This window comes from Nymphalis io, chromosome 22, assembly GCF_905147045.1.
Source record: "Nymphalis io chromosome 22, ilAglIoxx1.1, whole genome shotgun sequence".
NCBI classification, from domain to species: Eukaryota; Metazoa; Arthropoda; class Insecta; order Lepidoptera; family Nymphalidae; genus Nymphalis; species Nymphalis io.
This window is the reverse complement of record NC_065909.1, coordinates 9,703,340-9,725,267: the sequence shown is the minus strand read 5'-3', so window position 1 is coordinate 9,725,267 and position 21,928 is coordinate 9,703,340. Positions and strand designations below refer to the sequence as shown.

The 21,928-nt window shown below is 45.3% G+C and overlaps 1 protein-coding gene across 1 annotated transcript; it reads left to right on the top strand.

The window, feature by feature from the left end:
• The first annotated feature begins 425 nt into the window (after nt 1-425).
• Nucleotides 426-21,657, top strand: LOC126777329 (solute carrier family 2, facilitated glucose transporter member 8-like). The gene is made up of 14 exons (XM_050500327.1): nt 426-838; nt 3,531-3,763; nt 4,198-4,320; nt 4,619-4,725; nt 5,155-5,257; nt 6,123-6,249; nt 6,677-6,960; nt 8,223-8,396; nt 8,494-8,786; nt 9,999-10,099; nt 10,562-10,768; nt 17,999-18,127; nt 18,950-19,078; nt 20,476-21,657. Exons 1-14 carry the CDS (start codon nt 763-765, stop codon nt 20,604-20,606), a joined length of 2,217 nt encoding a protein of 738 aa, XP_050356284.1. The 5' UTR covers nt 426-762; the 3' UTR covers nt 20,607-21,657.
• Nucleotides 21,658-21,928: the final 271 nt, after the last annotated feature.

The window sequence follows — 21,928 nt, the reverse complement described above, 5'->3', positions numbered from 1 at the left end:
AATTGGCAGAAATTAGTCGTAGTCATAGTAAATTTGGTTTAATTTAAAAAGTATTGTTTGGCCGAGACTCTCCACTATTAATTTAATTTGGCTGCTAAAAGTTGTACTGGACGTGTAGAGACTTATTGTAAACAAGACAAACTTTTTTAAATATGTTTAATCATAATGGTTCACGTGAGTGTGTCGGTCACGGGCTGTGAATGTGTGTCGATTTTTGAACGTGCTTCATATAATCACTTCATTTTCAAATGTAAATGCTAATTTTCTACATACTTTTGTAACAAACAAACAAAAAAATGGGAAACAATAATGTAAGCGGCATGTCTATTCTTAGATGTCGATAATTACCATACACATTAACAATATGTTTTAAAAATATTTTATAAATAGGTATTTTGCCTATAAATAAACATATTTTGTTTGTATTCTCTCAGCTTCACATGTAACTTTATGGAAAAGGTGATTTAATATCATAAATAAGGCAATGTCTAGCACGAGGAGCTGCGACAAACGCGGGATGTAATAGTGTAACGATTCCGTCCTCTCAATGGGCGGGCACGAGGCTTATACCACGGCGTGCGCCGAAGGGACGCAGTGACTGCTGGTAGGGCGCGCGCTCACCACGACCATAACATTAAATAATATATCGTGCCTACTTTGATTTATCTCGTAGAAATTGTTCAGTACTCAGTTAAGTGATAATTATTACTTATATTAATAAGGTTTGCTGAATACGGTGAGACTTATTTGTGAGAAGGTGTCATGACAGTTAAGAACCACTGGGCCCAGCTGGCCAATGTACGAGGAGCGGTCAATCAGATTCTGCTGGTGTTTTTAAGTAAGTTTTGGTAAATTAAATTCTAAGATACTTTGACTGCTAGTTTTAAAAATTGGAGCTTAAGCTACATGCTGGTTTATTAGGAGTTAGACATTATCCAGTACAATACATATATGGTTTTTTTTAGAAACGTGTTCGGTCATTTGTAATTTCCTTCACACAACTAATTTAGTATGAATACAGGAAAATTGAATACAGGACTTTCATTTGTAATCTATGTGTTCTAGTCACTTATCCTGCTCGGTTTATCTCGTTGTACTAGCGGCCGAGTACACGCATTTTGTGTAAACATTTCAAGAGTTAGAAATTCTTAAACTTTGTATTTTGCTTTAAGGAGAAAAACAAAATCTGAGACGAGTTGAGTAATCTTGTAGTTATAATTCTGGACTCTTTAAGGAACCACAAACGTGGACTAATGTGGAGAACATTGGTGCACGTGTGTTTGATTGGAGAGTATAATTTATTTCGCTCGACAAATTCGACGACAAAAAAAAGAAATTCTCAGTAGCAGTGCGGAGTAGAGTTTACATTCTCGTGACTCGTGACTCTGAAGAAAATTTAAAGCAAGGACCAACGGACCTCATTCTATGTTTTATATAACGTTTCAATATTCACGGTTTACGTTTGATTATTGCAGTGTGTTCCTATGGCTGAAATATAATAGTTAGTGTTTCGCAGCGCGGCGTCTGACTGATCCTGTCGCCATCGTCCGGTACGGTTGGTCACCGTTGTGTAGTCATATGATACCTTATGATTGCGTACAAACCGGCCATCGGCTTCTAATTATAACCGATAACAAATACTTCCCTTATGACAGGCAGGACTATTAAAAGGTATTCGTGATCACACGTTATGAAATCTTTGGCTCGTTTTGTATGAATTGTTATTTCCCTATAGTCGAAACTTCAGCCTCCACTGGCAGTCGAGTGACAGTCGAGGTCTTGTTAACATAACACGTGTCTGTTATGTTTGCTCATAGCTTTAGTCTCAACATGTATTTAGTCTATTTACTCTCCATATTGTCGCTCATCACATCCGAATTACAACATTATCTTCGACAAATATTCTGCAAGTTCGTCATTGCAAGAGATATTTGTATAGTGTGTGTGTGGCTTTGAGTGCCGGCGGTTGATCGATTTATTCAAAACAAACAAAACAGACGCCCGCTGGGTTAATATAGTGCAAATAAACGTATTAACGATTACAATTTAATAAAAATACTTCATTCATTTGATGAATACGGTGCATATTGGCTTTTAGACTTGAATGTAATCATTGTAAAAATGGTGTCCATTATGTCAGAATTTGTAAGGGAATTACGGTTTTCAACCTTTGGGTAATTCCCCTACAGTACCCAGCGGGTGCAATGGACGATGCTCGTTAATTGCCCCATAAGCGATACAAGGTCACGTGAAAGCGTTTAACAAGGTTAAAATAACCATTCTTGAATTCCAGGGTTATATTATTACAAGGAATTAAAATATTTGTAAGGAACTGTGTTTTTTAATTTAAATCAATATCTTTAGTATTTTACTATAGTAATTGTTAATGAATATATATATTTTTTGTTCCGGTTCAAAATCGGCCGACGACGGTTTCATTTGATATATTTTCATTTTAGAAACAACTTTAGGTGAAATAATATTGTCATCTTTACACAAACTACTCTATTTATAAATAATTAACAAAAATATATTTTATAAAATGTCAGACCCAAAATAGGAGTTTTTTACACCTCGCTGCGACAAAGCGGAATGGTGGAATCTTTGTAGTGTTCCATGACACCGTCGCCTTGTAAGTTATTCTAACATCAAACGACGTTTCTCAATTCGCAACCAGCAGTTTTGTCATGATGTTAAAAGTAAGTGAATCAATGTAACATCACAGGAGATCTTAGTGTCTTATATCATTACTTAAGATAACATTTAAAAATAAGAATTAGTTATTTCCGTACGATATAAAATATAATAATACAGTGCAAGCTCGATATAACATAACTGTGGGGAATTGGAAAATCTTCGTTATATCAAGTAATTTGTTATAATGAGGTTTGTTATACAGAGGTTACGTTACTCTACGATTCTTTATGACAAGGTAAAAAAAACAGTACGTTTACATACTTAATTGTTTATTATATCTCTTGTCATTGTAACTGTCAAACTAACAACAGTGACAAACAGAAGTGCTTACATTACTTGGCATCAAATAAAAATGATTGTCTTACGAAAAATTTAACGTCTCTTAAACCTCTCAAGACATTAATTATTTAGGAATTAAGCGTGAATGATTGATTTGATACGTTATGTAAAGGTTATAAGTTGACAAAATTCGTTAAATAGAGGTAACTAATATTTATTTATTTATATTCCATTGAATATTATGAAAAATCCTTATAAAGAGGTTTCTGACAAATGTGTTCGTAATGGAAAGGTATATTTTGTACTGGTATATTTTTAAAACGAGAGAGTCGTTATATTGGGGTTCGTTATATTAAGGTTGCACTGTATATCTAATATAATAAAATCGTGGATTAACTTTTTAGCCTAAGGAATAAAATTATATTTTTATGTATGGTTTTATTCATTTAGGCACGCGTCATTTTTTATTCGATCTACACTTGTAACCAAATAATGCATGCATTTTGTAGTATAAGAATAATTTTTGTGTCCATCAATATTTCTCTTTCTCGTAGTCAATGTTCCCACGGTGTCGTTTGGGCTGGCGCTGGGCTGGGTGTCTCTGGCGAGCGGGGAGGCGGGCGCAGCGGCCGCGGCGGTTGCGGGTGGCGGAGATGAAGCTAATCGGGGCGCCGTGGTCGCGGCCGTGACCACGTTTACAGCGTCGTTGGTGGGCGTACCGCTCAGCGCCCGTGCTCTGAACGCCGGAAGGAAGGCCGCGCTCATCGCCACTTCGTCTTGCTTCGTGGTCGGTACGATTTAAACAAAACTGCTTCGTTAACGAATTTTTAATAAAGTTTGATTTAAAACAAGTTTGATGATGTGACGATGATATAACAATTTCGTTTATTATAATAATATTCATAAGCAATTATTGTGTAGTTTTCTTTTTTTTAAATTTTTCTTAAGTCTAGTTCATGTTTCCTTTTTTAAAGATAAATATATGTTATAAAGAAACATCAATGCTCTCTCATATATAATACGCAGCAACATGTTCAAGATGACATAATGTATTATTCATAACACGATCACCTACAGACTGATTCCTATGTACCTTAAGTAAATATAATGTTACTCGTACTTGAATTGAATTAATTTTTGCAATATTCATAGAATTATATACTATATCGTATTCGTTTCCGGAATAACGTAGATTAACAAACGGAAAAAAATGCACTGCAGGTTTGCTGGTCGCTCAAGCTAGTAAGCGTGTGGGGCGGCGCGTGGTGCGTGGTGGTGGCACGCGTGGCTGCCGGGCTCGGCGGCGCCGCGGCTTGGGCCCTCGCTCCTTTGCTGGCAAGAGAAGTAATTAACACCAGTGCTCTTATAAGCCATAGGCATTATTCATTAATGGTTTGATTTACTTTCTGCCGGCGACCTGCTTGTGGGTTTCGTTTATTGTTTTCAATCAGTCATAACGGTTAAGCCCTTGACGTAATCAAATAATGAAAGCAATAAGGGAGCGGCTCCATTATTCTTTGCTGGAGCCGCGTGATTAACAACACAACATAACACACATATAATATGAATACATATAAACTTATGTTGATTTAAAAAACAAAAAATCTTCTAGACCTATGAAAGGATAAATTGATAATTTCAGATGTGTAGCGAGAAGTACCAAGGAGCTGCTGTGTCGGCGCTGGCGCTGGCTCATAACTTTGGCGTCCTGCTCATGTACCTCGCTGCTGACGCGGCGATACCGCACAGGTAGTTTTTGATTACTAAAGAATAGGCCTTTATTATGACATCAAACAAAAATTATATATAAAATTGCTTATAGAAACAACACTGAGCTTGTGAAATATTTTCATGACTTACTATATTATATATATTAATACTCACTTCCTTCCAAAAACTACAGCTATATCGATAGATACCTACAGTATGTTCGGGTCGAACTAATATTTAAACCAGTTACAGTTTAAATAGAAGGAACTAATATAATTTTATTCGTGGACGTGTCAAACGTGGACTGTACACGATACAAGATTATCGTTTGCACCTGTCATTATTACTTGGTAAAAATGGTCTAGTTTTACTCGAAAGAGCTAAAACTTTCGGTAACTTTTACAACTGTGATTAATAATTTTATATTTTGATTTATTAACATCAATTTATTTTCATATTTCTCTACAGGACGATACTGTGGTGGTGCTTGGGACTGTCTGTCACACACTGCGTGATTTTCGGATTCGTTCCCGAGTCCCCGTCGTTTTTGGCAGCCAAAGGTAAAATAAAGGTAACCAATACTTTTATTGTTATTTTATCACAAAACTTTGTGTTGTTTTGTTACGTCTCAACCGGTGAGTGAGCCAGTGCAATTATAGGAACTAAGGCTTTTACATCTTAGGTCGGATGACGGCGCATTCCGGCTTATAGTTTTTTAGTACTAATGTCTAATCCAATTACCCTCTTTTGAATATTTATCTGTCTTCTAAAAACATTAAATGAAATAAAAAACATTGAAGTTTTTAATGACAAGGTGTTACTATCAGAACCGTACATGTAAAATAAAAGTTTGTTAATAACAAAACGAAACATTATATGATAGTCTATAAATATATAAATTATAGTGTTCTGATAAATATTTTCTATGAAATATAATTATCTTATATTATAAAATTTATACAAATGACACAAGTATTTTATGCGCATTAAGTCTTCTCTTGCTAACAATAATTGCCGTGCCTTGTATCCATGAATCTTGCATTTTATTATACTGTTTAACATAATTGTACGATTGTGGTTAATAAATTTAAATAACTGCATCTATTTTGTAGGTAATGCTATCTACCACTAACCTAAGTACCTACCCGCAGTTTTGTTTCAATTCATGTATTTTAAGAGACCACAAAATTGTTCTTTTTATATCAAGAAAAATAAACCAGCCCTCCTGTCACGAGTGGAGGCACGGGTGAATGACACGAGGTGTTATATGTTCTTCCGAGAGCCGTTGTTGTTCCAATGTTCCAACTGCCCACGACTCAAAAATATAATTTGACAGAATTCAACAGAATATTGATTTGGAAAAGATCTTTCTATCAACAAATGTATCGTAATTATATAATCTCGTTGAGATTTTAATAAACCACAACAATTTACAGGAAGCTTGCGTGTCATTGGCGTGGTTCCGAGGGTTGTCGGTGTCAGACCCTGCTCTGGAGACGGAGCTGCGGTCGCTGCCATCCCCTGAGCGTGACCAGTCGTCCTGGAGCCTCGCGAAAGAAATGCGTGCGTTGTGTTTCGTTACATTTTAAAACGCGCTAACCCTTTAAATTTATTTAGTCTAAACTTTAAGAATCCTTAAGAATCCCTTAATGTCTCGGAAAAACATAATTGTTAACTATTTCTCACGCTTTGCGTCAACAAACAGAAATGTATGCAAATTTATTAAATACGATTTATAATAAAGTTTATATCTCATAATACATTTATGTATTAAATTGTAAAATAATCTGTGTAGTTTACGTTATTTAGGATATCTGACAACCTATAAAATTGTTTTTGTTATTTATAATATTAATTGATAATATTAAGTCTTCCAAGCCGATTTCGGCCACGGCACTCTCAAGAGAAATTGGCCAGTAATATATAGTAATTGATTCTGTTTTTAAAGTTTTTTTTTTACTGAAAGCCTTAAATTATAACATTTTGACAGTAAGCGACCTACAGCGACGTCGAGCCTTCATAATTGGAGCCGTAGCGGTGATAGGTCAGGAGGCTTGCGGCGTGCTGGCCATCCTTCAGTACGCCGAGCGAGTGTTCGTTCTGGCGCGGGACGAGAGCGAGCCGCCGGCCCCGCTGAGCGCACGCCCCCTCCTCTCGACCAGCGCCCCGATTGCCGAGCTGATGTCTCCGGCGCGACACGCCGTTATCATCGGAGCCGTCCAACTTGTGATGTCAGCCCTCTCACTCTACCTCGTCGAAAGGATTGGACGTAGGGTCAGTCTTTCTTTGTTAGAATCCGGAGGCTTATAATAGCCCTAGCTATTATAAGCCTCCGGATTCAAAGTTCTCTATATATTAATTTATGTAAATGCTTGACATTTAATAATAAAAAAAAATAGCAGAATGTCAGCAAAAAAACAAGCACCTCAGGAAGAAGTGGCCCAAACCCAGGGCTGTTGTTATAATAATAGATATTTGCCGTATTATGTTAAAAATTAGGCAATGGTAACATACTTTATTTATTTAACGTGAAACCCAGACTTGCGGGATCACACCTTGCTGTGGCTTAAAATTCGCCAACTCTGATGTTCCACAAGGTTGCGTACTACCTACTCTTTTTCTTCTGCATATGTTGTATTTTTGCAATAAGTAACATTCGCTGTTATGCAGACACCTTATATAGCAACGCGGCCGGTGCTATAAACATATACTTCTACTGTATATATGTTTCTTGGGATTACTTCGATGAGAATTGAATCAAATTTGTGTCTGAAATTGTGTCTTTACGAATCTAAGTCTCAGACTGGGGCCGAAAAAACTTGGTGCAATTCAATCTATATGAATCCAGTTTTGCCTGTATTTTTAAACAATTCTCTGCAACAGCCAATATCGGAATACTTAACGTCGACATTTCGGGCGTCGTTCTGTTCCTATACCAATGAGAAGGTAAAGCTAAATTAGCTTCTACAAAGCTTCGTGTGATTAGCAAGGTGACAGTACTTCACGTCATCACCTAAAACTTTACGAGACGCAAATCGGCCCCACATGGAGTACACCTCTCATTCACATCACCAGGAGCTACCCGGTACCAGCTGCTTCCATTTGACCGAATTCAACTTAACTAAACTAGCAATAAACGAAATATTGACCTGCTGAAATATTGACGGTGTTGAATCACTCTGCATTTTCCACTGTCTATTCCATGGGAAATATTCCGAGGAAATGTTTGTTTTAATTCCATTGGACATCGCGTCCACAACAGGTCAATGTCTGGAATTCCACCATAGCGTGATTTTTAGGGTATTTTCTGCTTCGCACAACCGCTCCTTGATTAAGCCCGTTTAAAAAATATCTTATGAATGCTGGTTTTTTAGATTTTGAATAAAGGCTGACAGGAGTCCAATATATTTTATCCAAAATTGTTGATGAAAAAGATAAAAAGAAGTTGATCTGTCTACTTGCCGTAGTATTTTGTCCTGTCCAGCAAGATATTACTATGTATATGTGTTTAAAAGATACAATGTCCTGTTTCATAGCCGCTGCTAGTCGTGTGCGCGGTATTGACGGGTGCAGCACTGGCGCTGGCAGCGGCGCTTACGGGCATCACCTCGGGCGGTACCACTGTCGCCATTGCCATTGCTGTAGCAGCTGACTCTGCTGGTTTGCAGCCAGCACCCTACGCGCTGCTCGCTGATATGTTTCACTATCAGGTCAGATATGATCAAACACACAATTTAATGTAAACCTTTTTAATACATTTTTAGGAACAAATCGTTAGGATTGAGCAAGTTAACTGTGCACCCACAGTACCGCAGCTGCGCGCTAATGCTGGTGAGCGCGGGTGGCTGCGCTGGCAACGCGCTGGAGGTGGCGCTGTTCCCGCTGGCGGCGACGGCGGGGGGACTGCGCGGCGCGCTGGGGCTGGCGGCCGCGCTCACTCTCGCGTACGCGCTCTTCGCGGCACTGCTTGTGCCGGAGACACGTGGCCGGTCTCCGGAGCAGATATACGCTGCTGTTGGTCCCGACCAACACGGCCGACCGAACGACTGCGAACGCGAACACGACTCTAAGTGCAGTGCACTCACCGTGTGCACGAAACTGTGATATTTGTTGACTAGAATTATTTAAATACAACTTGTTATTAGTCCGAGTGTTTTATTCCTATCTCATTAATTTTCCATTTATATGAGTAAAATATGTTTATGATCAAATTAAGCATAAAATTATGTGAAAGAAAGAAAATAGTACACCGTTCAAGATGGAATACGGAGAAATTTAACGCATCCCCTTCGAGTTATCATTGTCCTCATCATTACATATTTATGCCGTAAAATGTTATAAATAAGAAAAGCTCATCAAATATGTCGTCGCTTAAAAGCATGAGTACGAATGTCGAAGCCGACCCTCGAGGGCACGTGACTCGTGGGTGACCGCGCGCACATTACTTCTTCATCTCCCGCTAAATTCCATCGGTATTAGGAGCGAATGCGAGACGATTTTGCCTTTCATTCATTACGGAATCTTTTGTACGCTTAAATCGATTAAATTCTTTTCTTGAATCCCTAGTTAGAAAATTTCATCAAAATTTGATTAAATACCGAAGTGAAAGTATTGTATTTTTCATAAAAGATTAGAAAAAATTACATAAAATACGACACACACACCTAAATATTATTATATGAGGCAAGATATTCGTAATTACTAAATTTATAAATTGCCAATTAATAAATAATAATTTATGATACAAAGTATCGGTGATTTCCATACATAATATATACATTTCATGAAATATGTATATATAGTTGATTAGTGACATTTCATTTGAAAAAATGAATTACTATATACTGAGTTTCAGGCTCAGTAATAATTGTTTTTATGAAACGAATTTACATTGCCAAAACACTTAGGTTTGATTTGGTAACCGCCAATCTTATTTTAGAAACAAAAAGGCAATAGTTGCGTATTAGTAAAGCCCAGTAACTTCGCACTACTCACTACCTACTCGTATAGTACGACATCTTGAATCCTTTAGCACTGAGCACTCCATAATAACAGTTTATATTTCCGAATCTTCTTTAACATAATTAAATGGATTAATTAATTAAAGAAATCGGATAAAATATAGCAATATAGCTGCGTCAAAGTGTTTGTCCACTGGTTTCCATGGCAACGTCCGACCAACATCTGTACGATGTGAATAACGTAATGCTGAAGAGAAGTGATTTTGCGTTAATTTATCGGAGCGCTGGAACCAATTAAGCTTGGTACGTTTGTTCGAGTCAATGGGAAGTGGCAGAATATGCGACGAACAGCCAGCAGCCCGCGAGCAGCACGGCGGTTACTGCTAGTAACTGCGGCGACGGCCTGCAGCTTCTGAAGACTTCGCTAGGGGAAAATTACACCACTAATACAAGTATATATGTTATTATAATTAATTTTGCTTGGTCTCTTTTTATTTATTTTACATAATATATCAACCTTATTTACTTCGATATTTTATTTACCAATGTTAAATTACACAACGATGACGAGAACTTGATATAAATAATATTACCTTACGATAAACTTAATAACTTTATAACTTTATGACTATTGAATTTTATGAATTTATAAAATATTTCATAAAAAGACATGACCCATTGAATATTGAACACATAATTGTTTTATCACTTAGTCGTCATTACTTAACCAGCGCGTATTTGTAATAAGTGGCGTATTGATAATCTCCGACGGAGTCTTCACTCCTGACGTCGTAACAAAATAAAAACGCAACTTATTACGTAAAATTAAAAGGTTTTATCAGAAAAGGATTCATCAAGTAATCCTCGCACAAATAGAAAATTTATAGTTCCAAAATAGTTATATTATTGAGTAGGTCTATCATCTGTTCAGTATAGTTCGAACATGGGTTTGCTGGACAAGTTGTCAGCGTGGATAGGCGGTGGCGGCACGCAGGTGACGGTGCTGGTGCTGGGCTTGGACAGCAGCGGCAAGACCTCCACTCTGAACGCGATGCGCCCACCTGAGCAGCGCATCTCGCACACGCTGCCCACGGTCGGGCACCAACAGGACCACTTCCAGAGTGAGTTACCACTTTCATTAATTAGCGGCTCAGAAAAAACATTTGACGGCTTACAAATAAGCCTTTTTTTTTTTTTTTTTTTTTTTTTTTTGGGGAGGAAAGGCATTTACGCCTGCCGCCCGGTCCGGGGGGACCGGGACGCGTATGTGGGACTCACGGGGCAGACGGCCCCGTCCTACCCACTAAAACCTCCCCGGATTTCCGCCTCTCCGCTCTCCTCTCCTCAAGGCGGCGGGGTCACGGGAACGTTGTGACTTACAACCGCAACCCCGCCAGCGGTCGTCGCCATAAGGCGACCCATCTCGGAAACGCGCCAGGATGTTAGGGCGCGCCTCCCTCCTCTCTGTGCCTCCATCCTGTTACGTGACGGACTCCCCCGAGTCCGCCACTGGAGGCTGGGCGTCAGGGCTTGAAGCCCCGCGGCGGATCAACAGACTGACTCCGCCGCCAACCACACCTTAACTCTGCGGCAGCGTCCGGCCTGCGAAGGCACGTCGCCGTCGAAGAGGTCTCCTTCTTCGTTGCGGGAGCGAGTCCACGTCGTCCTCCCGCTCCCGCTCTGCCTCCTCCTTTTGCGACATGACGCATGCGCTGAACCGGGACACTGCCGCCCAGATCTCTTCGCTTCCGGCCATCTTCTCGACGACGGCCGGAAGCGACAGGTCTCCACCTACGGCCGTGGATAGGACCGCGCGAGGCTCCGCCCAAGCCGGGCACTCTACGCGCGTGTGTTCCGCCGTATCCACGGCTCCTCCGCCACAATGGTGGCACTCCACCGTCGGCTCCCTACCGACCACCTCACACAGGTACCGGCCGAAACAACCGTGGCCGGTCAAAAGCTGTGTGAGGTGATACGTGGGTGGGCCGTGCTTGCGCTCGACCCACTTCCTCAGCACCGGCCGAATGGCCGCAACGAGGTCCCGGCTAGCACCCGGGACACCCAGTCTCTCCGACCACTCGGCGAATACCTTCTCGCGGGCCTCCTCCCGCCACATCCGAACCTCACGTGGGTGGCGCCGGTTCTCCCCCTCCGCTCTCACTGCCGCCTTGATCCGCCAATAGACCCTCGAATTAGCTTCGGCCTCGAGGTCCCATGGCGGGCTTCCAGCGAGCAGGCACGCCGCGGTGTACGACACCGTGCGGTACGCCCGAGCCGCTCTGAGCGCCATCGCTCGCTGTGGACGTCGCAGCGAGGCGACGTTGCGGGCGCTCAGAGCGTCCGCCCATATCGGCGCCCCGTAGAGCGCCATCGAGCGCACGACGCCGGTGTACAGGCGCCTGCAGGAGCCTCCTGGCCCACCCACGTTCGGGAGGATTCTCCCTAGCGCCCCGGCTGCAGCCACCAACTTTGGGGCCAAGCGCCGGAAGTGCTCTTCGAACTTCCACCTGCCGTCGAGTACGAGTCCCAGGTACTTCATCGTCGACCCGACGGCGATGGAAGTTCCGCCCACCGTTATCGCCGCCCCCGGAGGTGGCGCATTCCGAGGCCCGTGAAAGACGAGGGCCTCGGATTTGTGTAGGGCCACCTCGAGGCCCAACGCGCGGATTCGGTGGACCACGTGCGCCACCCCAGCCGTGGCGCGATAGGCCGCCTCCCGGTATGAACTGCCGCGGGCCGACACGAGGGTGTCGTCAGCGTAGCACGTGACGCTGACCCCCCGCAACGTGGCCCCGCGCAGCACCCAGTCGTAGCCGATGCACCACAGGAGCGGTCCTAGTACCGACCCCTGCGGAACACCGCACGACAACGACCTGACGGCCCATCCGTCCGCAGTCGGGAAGGCCACCGCCCTGCCCGAGAAGTAATCGGCCACGGTACGCCGCAGGTAGCCCGGCACACCGTGGAACCGCAGGGCCTCCATCACCGTTTCCCAGGGCAGGGTGTTGAAGGCATTGGAAATATCCAGCGACACTGCCAACACAACCCCGCCCCGAGACACCTCCTCCTCGGCCAGGCCCCTCACCCTGGCGATCGCGTCGAGCGTCGAGCGGCCGGGACGGAACCCGTATTGCCGCTCGTCGAGTCCCGGCTCCATACTGCCGACGAGACGGGCAGCGAGCACCCGCTCGAAGAGCTTGCTCACCTCGTCGAGCAACACGATCGGGCGGTAGGCTGACGGCTGATCAGACGGACGCCCGTCCTTGCGGATCAGAACGAGCGTGCCCGTTTTCCACCGTCGCGGGAACCTACCCCGAGCCAGGCATGCGGTGAAGAGGCGCCGCATGCTCTCGCCGAGCTCCTCCGACGCGATCTTCAGGGCTCGACCGGGGATTCCGTCGGGCCCAGGGGCTGTCTTTTTCGACCCTAGTCTGATGACAGCCGTCTGCAGTTCCGCCTCGGTGATCGGAGTCACCGGTGACCCGTCGTCCTCCTCTTGGGGCCTGCTCGCGGGCGGCACCATGGCCGGTGGCACGAACTCTCCCCGCTCGGGGAAGAGCGTGTCCACAACCCTCGCCAAGAGCTGCGGCTGGAGACTGCTGGTCAGCGGAGGAGCCCAGGGTCGGAGCTTTTGTCTCACGACCCGATACGGACGCCCCCACGGATCGCCGTTTAGCGTCTCCAGCCATTCCTCCCACGCCGCCTCTTTGGCCTGTGCTATGGCCTTCTGTAGGGCCTGGCAGGCGGTCCTATATCCGGTGTAGAAGACCTCCTCCGCGTCGTCATCACGGACCCTTCGTCTCCTACACCGAACGTAACGGCGCCGTGCCGCCACGCACGCCTTGCGCAGCCGACGGAGCTCCGGACGCCACCAGTACACCCACCGACGTTGCGGGCGTGGCTTAGCCCTCGGCAACGCCGCGTCGCACACCCGGGACAGGGCGCCGTCGATCCGGTCGGCCTCCTGGTCGATCCGGAGGACCGGGTCGGAACCGGCCCCCCAAGCTTCGACGATGGCCGCCTCCTTCGCCAACTGTCCGTCGAGGCGACCCAGGCACCAACGCGGACGACTTTCCGTTCTTCCGTCAACAGTGGGCCGAACATCCCAACGAGCCGACGCAGAGACATCGAACCGAATATATCGGTGATCCGACAGTGTCTCCACGCCAGTCTCGACCCTCCAGTTTTGAGCACGGCGGGCCAGGGCGTTGGACGCGAACGTAACGTCCACGATCGATTCGCCCTGTCGCCGCACGCACGTGCTCTCTGACCCACTGTTGAGGACCGCCAGCCCCAACGAGACCGCCCATTCCTCGAGCACCTCTCCCCGGGCATCGGCCACAGGAGAACCCCAAGCCGTTGATTTGGTGTTGAAGTCCCCCGCGACCAACACCGGTGCGGGCGCCGCTTGCCCGATCAGAGTCCCGACCTCTGCCAGCATCTGCTCAAACTCGGCGAGACTCCGACTGGGCGAGGCGTAGACGGCGACGACCGTCACACCGCCGACGACGGCCAGCACGCACCCCCTGCCCCTGGCCACACCCTCGATGGCCGGAGCGCCAGCGACCGCAGGGGCGACGATCGCCACGACCCGTTCGTGGTCGGAGACCCAGTCGTCCCGCGAGGGAACGAAGTAGGGCTCCGATACCACCGCCACGTTGATCTGCCACTCTGCCATGCTTTGGACTAGGAGGTCCTGGGCCCTGGCTGAGTGGTTGATATTGGCCTGGAGACAGCGCAGGGCCATCACTGCGCGGTCTCCATCGGCTCCGCCTCTATGCGTGGAGACGCGGCTACCGGGCCTTTCGTCGCCACCTTTCCTGTCTTCTTTCTCTGCGCGGCGCCCTTTCCGCCCTGGCACGACTTGCTGCAGGCGGCATGGGCAGCTGGCTTACCGGCCGCAGTGCAGACCACGCAGCTGGCTACGGTGGCGGAGCACTCCCGAGCCTTATGACCGGGCTGACCACAGCGGAAGCACAGACGGCTTCGGTCGACGTCCCGGTCACACTTTGCCCCCATGTGCCCCCGCTCGAGGCACCGGAAACAGTGCAGCGGTCTGGGGTCGAGCAGCATGACTCGCGCCGACACCCACCCGACCCTTATGCGACCTACCTCCACGACCTTGCTTACAAATAAGCCTTTTTTTTTTTTTTTTTTTTTTTTTTTTTTTTTTTTTTTTTTTTTTTTTTCGGGGAGGAAAGGCATTTACGCCTGCCGCCCGGTCCGCGGGGACCGGGACGGGTATGTGGGACTCACGGGGCAGAGGGCCACCGTCCTACCCACTAAAACCTCCCCGGATTTCCGCCTCTCCGCAAGGCGGCGGGGTCACGGGAACGTTGTGACTTACAACCGCAACCCCGCCAGCGGTCGTCGCCATAAGGCGACCCATCTCGAGAGCGCGCCAGGATGTTAGGGGCGCGCCTCCCTCCTCTCTGTGCCTCCGTCCTGTTACGTGACGGACTCCCCCGAGTCCGCCACTGGAGGCTGGGCGTCAGGGCTTGAAGCCCCGCGGCGGATCAACAGACTGGCTCCGCCGCCAACCACACCTTAACTCTGCGGCAGCGTCCGGCCTGCGAAGGCACGTCGTCGTCGAAGAGGTCTCCTTCTTCGTTGCGGGAGCGAGTCCACGTCGTCCTCCCGCTCCCGCTCTGCCTCCTCCTTTTGCGACATGACACATGCGCTGAACCGTGACACTGCCGCCCAGATCTCTTCGCTTCCGGCCATCTTCTCGACGACGGCCGGAAGCGACAGGTCCCCACCTACAGCCGTGGATAGGACCGCGCGAGGCTCCGCCCAAGCCGGGCACTCTACGCGCGTGTGTTCCGCCGTATCCACGGCTCCTCCGCCACAATGGTGGCACTCCACCGTCGGCTCCCTACCGACCACCTCACACAGGTACCGGCCGAAACAACCGTGGCCGGTCAAAAGCTGTGTGAGGTGATACGTGGGTGGGCCGTGCTTGCGCTCGACCCACTTCCTCAGCACCGGCCGAATGGCCGCAACGAGGTCCCGGCTAGCACCCGGGACACCCAGTCTCTCCGACCACTCGGCGAATACCCTCTCGCGGGCCTCCTCTCGCCACGTCCGAACCTCACGTGGGTGGGGCCGGTTCTCCTCCGCTCTCACTGCCGCCTTGATCCGCCAATAGACCCTCGAGTTAGCCTCGGCCTCGAGGTCCCATGGCGGGCTTCCGGCGAGCAGGCACGCCGCGGTGTACGACACCGTGCGGTACGCCCGAGCCGCTCTGAGCGCCATCGCTCGCTGCGGACGTCGCAGCGAGGCGACGTTACGGGCGCTCAGAGCGTCCGCCCATATCGGCGCCCCGTAGAGCGCCATCGAGCGCACGACGCCGGTGTACAGGCGCCTGCAGGCACCTCCTGGCCCACCCACGTTCGGGAGGATCCTCCCTAGCGCCCCGGCTGCAGCCACCAACTTTAGGGCCAAGCGCCGGAAGTGCTCTTCGAACTTCCACCTGCCGTCGAGCACGAGTCCCAGGTACTTCATCGTCGACCCGACGGCGATGGAAGTTCCGCCCACCGTTATCGCCGCCCCCGGAGGTGGCGCGTTCCGAGGCCCGTGAAAGACGAGGGCCTCGGATTTGTGTAGGGCCACCTCGAGGCCCAACGCGTGGATTCGGTGGACTACGTGCGCCACCCCAGCCGTGGCGCGATAGGCCGCCTCCCGGTATGAACTGCCGCGGGCCGACACGAGGGTGTCGTCAGCGTAGCACGTGACGCTGACCCCCCGCAACGTGGCCCCGCGCAGCACCCAGTCGTAGCCGATGCACCACAGGAGCGGTCCTAGTACCGACCCCTGCGGAACACCGCACGACAACGACCTGACGGCCCATCCGTCCGCAGTCGGGAAGGCCACCGCCCTGCCCGAGAAGTAATCGGCCACGGTACGCCGCAGGTAGCCCGGCACACCGTGGAACCGCAGGGCCTCCATCACCGTTTCCCAGGGCAGGGTGTTGAAGGCATTGGAAATATCCAGCGACACTGCCAACACCACCCCGCCCCGAGACACCTCCTCCTCGGCCAGGCCCCTCACCCTGGCGATCGCGTCGAGCGTCGAGCGGCCGGGACGGAACCCGTATTGCCGCTCGTCGAGTCCCGGCTCCATACTGCCGACGAGACGGGCAGCGAGCACCCGCTCGAAGAGCTTGCTCACCTCGTCACCGTCGGGCCCAGGGGCTGTCTTTTTCGACCCTAGTCTGATGACAGCCGCCTGCAATTCCGCCTCGGTGATCGGAGTCACCGGTGACCCGTCGTCCTCCTCTTGGGGCCTGCTCGCGGGCGGCACCATGGCCGGTGGCACGAACTCTCCCCGCTCGGGGAAGAGCGTGTCCACAACCCTCGCCAAGAGTGCTTACAAATAAGCCTGCTATAATTGCAATTTAAAAAAAAAAAAAAAAAAAAAAAAAAAATGCGTCCCATGTTCATATTATTGGGCACTGCTACCGGGAAATTTTCAGTAGTTTTTTTTTTTTTAAATATCCCTGAATGGGCCTTGCCTAAGCGCACTATCTGTATCTAGATACGCGGTAGCGTGTCAAGCCAAGCCAACTGGCGAGCAGCTCTGTGCGTAATATTACACGAACCATTTGGAGCCACTTTTGACCTCCTCATAACGATTGAAATAATAATGAATACTAAATCCCAGTATATTATAGCCTTCGCAAGTTCTAAGCCTGTAAGTTGTTATTTTATTCTTTCAAAAATTTGGCCTGCTAGTAAAAACTATCTATCGAACTATACAAAGGCCTCGTAAGCCTAAAATCGATGGCACTTCCATGACTGTTTTAGTAGGTACATATTAATTCGTATATGAGAACTAACCAAGTCAGACCTTAGGCTTCAATATATTATCCTAAGTTCTAAAAAGAAATGATATTTTAAGTTGTTATAAAATATTTTATGTTGTTATAAATAAATTTTAGGACTGACCATTGAACTTGGCACCCATTTAGATCTCACTTCTTTTGTCGTTGAACTCAACAACCAAGGCATATATCATAATATCGAACTTGGCTCATATTTCACGTTTATGTTTTTGATGGAATTATTATTGCGTGACTAAATACCCAAGTGTTCATATACAATATACGTTTAAGATTTAGATACGTTGGTTACGTGATTAATGGCAGAAGTTAAACTGGAATTGTTACAAATTATAATTTATTCATGTACAGGTTAATTAGTAGTAGTTTCGAAAGGACAGTTAAGTACTTACGATTAGCTTCATTCGCGAACTATGGTGTGAAACAGGAGCTGGATGTTAATAATATTATTTAAATTATACATATTCAAATTTGGGATTTAATTTTAATATTAAACTTGCATACTTACAAGGCGGTGGCGTGTCGTTCAGCGCGTGGGACGTGTCGGGCGCGGCGCGCATGCGCTCGCTGTGGGAGCGTCACTACCGACACGCGCACGCTGTCATATTCGTCGTCGACTCGGCGGATCACTTGCGGCTGGGTCTGTTTGGACTCTTTATTTTCGTCAATATTTAATTCCTGCATCGAATGCAAAGCTCGACCATTCTGTGGTGGTCACAGCACCATTTAATTTTTGTAAACTCTTGTTTAACTATACATAGTATGTGCGGGTGTTAAATTTTGCATTTTAATTATAGTATTTGTGAAAACATCGCGCCCTGAACAGTACCTTTTTTTATAGAATAGAAAGGTGGACGAGCATATGGGCCACCTGATGGTAAGTGGTCACCAAACGCCCTTAGACATTGGCATTGTAAAAAATGTCAACCATCGCTTATAGCCAATGCGCCACCAACCTTGGGAACTAAGATTTTATGTCCCTTGTGCCTGTAATTACACTGGCTCACTCACCCTTCAAACCGGAACACAACAATATCAAGTATTGCTGTTTTGCGGTAGAATACTTGATGAGTAGAATATCTACCTACGAAACAAGAAAATAGTTTAGTCCGAAATTCTTATTTTTCAACTATTCAAGTATACTCATCTAACAGATAGACAAACTTGTATTTCAATTTAACACAGAATATAAAACCGGGTGTATGGTTTTTTGGCTTGAACGTCGTCGACGACATAATTTCGCTTAAGTAAAGAGATTAAATAAAAGCTTGTCTCTAAAAGGTTTCTTCCACAGAACATTATTATTAGTGATTAACGTTTTAAAGTTACCACTAACGAGTAACATTCATTATTAATTTGACTTACTCAATGGGATCATGTGTACTTATACTTCGGTAAACACAAGTTCTCTGATAGTTTCAAAATGTTGTTTTATAATAGTTTTGGTACTGTGCTGTTGCAGTGGTGGCCCGGGAAGAGCTGGAGCTGATGCTGGCTCACCCGGACATGTTCGGGCGCCGCACACCGCTGCTCGTGCTCGCTAACAAGAGCGACGCGCCGCACGCGCTGTCCGCCGCGCATGTCGCCGCCGGTACCTGCACTTATTACACTACAGACCACACACAGACCAATCGCACACCGTACAGAGCTTCACTGAAGAGGTCATCAGTATAAAAACAGCCAACAGGATTGGACTTTATCCAATTAAAATTTGTATAGTCATCATAAATCCTAATATTTGTTTACACATCACTATGTATACTTGATATTTAAGAAAAATAAAATAGTATCGAAAGTTATTTAGCTGTTAATATGTCTTTAGTATGTTTTTGTTGAATTTAAGTCTAAATGTTTCCTGTAGGGTGGTTCCCGAAACGTAGGGCTGGTACAACACCAGGTCTACGTTTCGTTTGTGGCTAAATTTTCGTCGGGCACGCGGCCAGTTATTTCAGTGACGGTTATATTAAAAGTTGTCTGACGTGTAGCAACATTTGTTAGTGCGACGTAGAACGAGACGCGCACTGGGCGCCGGTTGTGTATTCTTGACAAACAGCTTATCATATTCTAATTACATTGTCATTAGATATTTTATTGTGCTAGCTTGCATAATGGGTTAGGCACGGAGGGATGAAGGGATTGTTTTACGTTGTAGTATACAACTGCCAAGTAATATTTACACAGTTCTCATCATATAGTGTACTTTATATTTTTTTATTTCTAGAGTTATGTTGTCTTGTGTTCATTTTATAATGTTTCTTGGAAAAAAACAAATCAAATGTCCAAAACAACTTACAGGGGCACAAAAGCATTATTTGATTTTTATAATTGTGGTAAAGATTATTTATAGGCGCCGGGTCGGCGCTGGATCGTTCAAATAATTTGCCAAAACCAAGAGATTCGTACGTTTTGCAATTGAAGTTTTATTTTCTAATTGAAAAAAAGAATCAAAACCAACGCGTTGTATTGTAAAAATAATCGCTAAATACAAACAGTATTTTCCAGATTATATCTGTCACTGTGGTAGCAATTGCATTGTGTCTGATCTTGAACCAATTTCAATCGTCATACTGTTCTATACGAACATTATTTCTGAAGTTAATCATAAGCACATTATATATCCAAACTCGAGATGGCCCAGCGGTAAGAACGGGTGAATCTTAATCAAACCCAGGAGGGTTTGAACTCACGATAATCGGTTATGTTTGTTTTATTTTTTCCTAAGATTCGTGAGTAAAATCTGCATGTGTCTAATTTCACTGAAATTCTGCCATAACACATGTTCTTCTTCCACCAACCCCCATTGGAGCAGCGTGGTGGAATAAGTTCCTAACCTTCTCCTCAAGAAAAAAAAGGGAAAGGAGGCCTTAGCCCAGCAGTGGGACATTCACAGGCCGTTACTGTTACTGTGTAATAAATCATAAGGGAAACAATAGAAAAATAAAAATCGTATTAATAAGGCTTTAATAAATATGTCTCTACGTTACCCAGCTCTAGGTTTGGAGCGCATCACCGACAAGCCGTGGCATATCTGCTCCTGCAGCGCTCTCACGGGCATGGGTCTAGCTGACGGGATTGCGTGGTTGGCGAGGCAGCTGCGGGAACAGCGCACCAATCGCTAAAATTGTCTTCAACCACAATGTATTATATAATTTAACAAAATTATTATATAATTAAATTTTTGGTCAAACAAAGCGATATCAGTATAACAACGATCTAAGCCAAGTAACGGGCTTAGGGCGTACTGTAAATCTTCATCTGTAATTACATACACAATAAGTATAACACATCTTAAATTGAGCGTATAATAATGCAACAGAATAGCATATATACTCAAGCATATAATTATAATAATAATTTAAAATATTTGAGTTGTAAGATATATTAGGTACAGTAAAGAAATCTGTTACATTGTTAGCCAGTTGTATTCAAAACGGAATGTAGAAGAAGAATTATGCATTCATTTATAATGATCGTAACAATAAATAAAACGAAACTGAATTTACGCGCCATTAAAGTTTCCTCTGCAGCTGACGGACGAATGGTCGCCGAGAGTCGGCCGCTGACTCGGCAAGAGACGTGACGTAGTTTTTGTGAATTAGCCGATATTACATTTACGAATATATCTTTGAGCAAGCGATTATCTTCGCGACACTGTCGGATACCTACACGATTTGAAAGCATTTACGGCTGTTCTCAGTTGAGAAAAGGTATATTAAACATGTTTGTACAAAATTATGTACAATTGACAAAGAACAATGAAAATCGTAGGCAGATTTAATAAAAAATATATATTTTGTATAAATAACAACGTAACACTGCGTGAGTAGGTATTGTCGCGAAATTATTTTAACATAAAATTGTGCCGCGCCATTTCACAGTCGTAAAAGCGCTGCTGCCGTCGGAGCGCCGCATAATGCGCCATAGCGATGTAGTCTCTGCTTTATCTTTCATTATTTACGAAGAATTATATCGTTTGTGTTCAAGACCGGTAATTAATATTTCAATATTATCCATAAATTTTATTTGAAATCGTTGAATTCGGTTTTAGTAATAATAATAATCATTTTTTTTATTGTATAATAATTAAGAAATAATCCCATATTTAAATCGCACGTTTATGTGGCAGCAGACATGCATGCAATGGTTAATAGAATGAAATAACATTTATAGTGAGATATAAAAATATTTTGTAGAATTAAAAATAAGTAGTATTTTGTTTGACATTACAAATAATCAAAATGAATGTTAATAAATATTTAATAGAGTTAAATAAAAGAATTATTTTATTTTATGTCGTCGTTTTATTGTATTCATTATAATTTAACCGTTAATGTATTTGTATGGTATAAAATCTGTTGTTAGTGCTTTGAGAAAAGTCATACCCAGTTATTGCCCTCTCATTCGAGTAATTTTGCCGCCACAACAATAATTTGTATGTGTG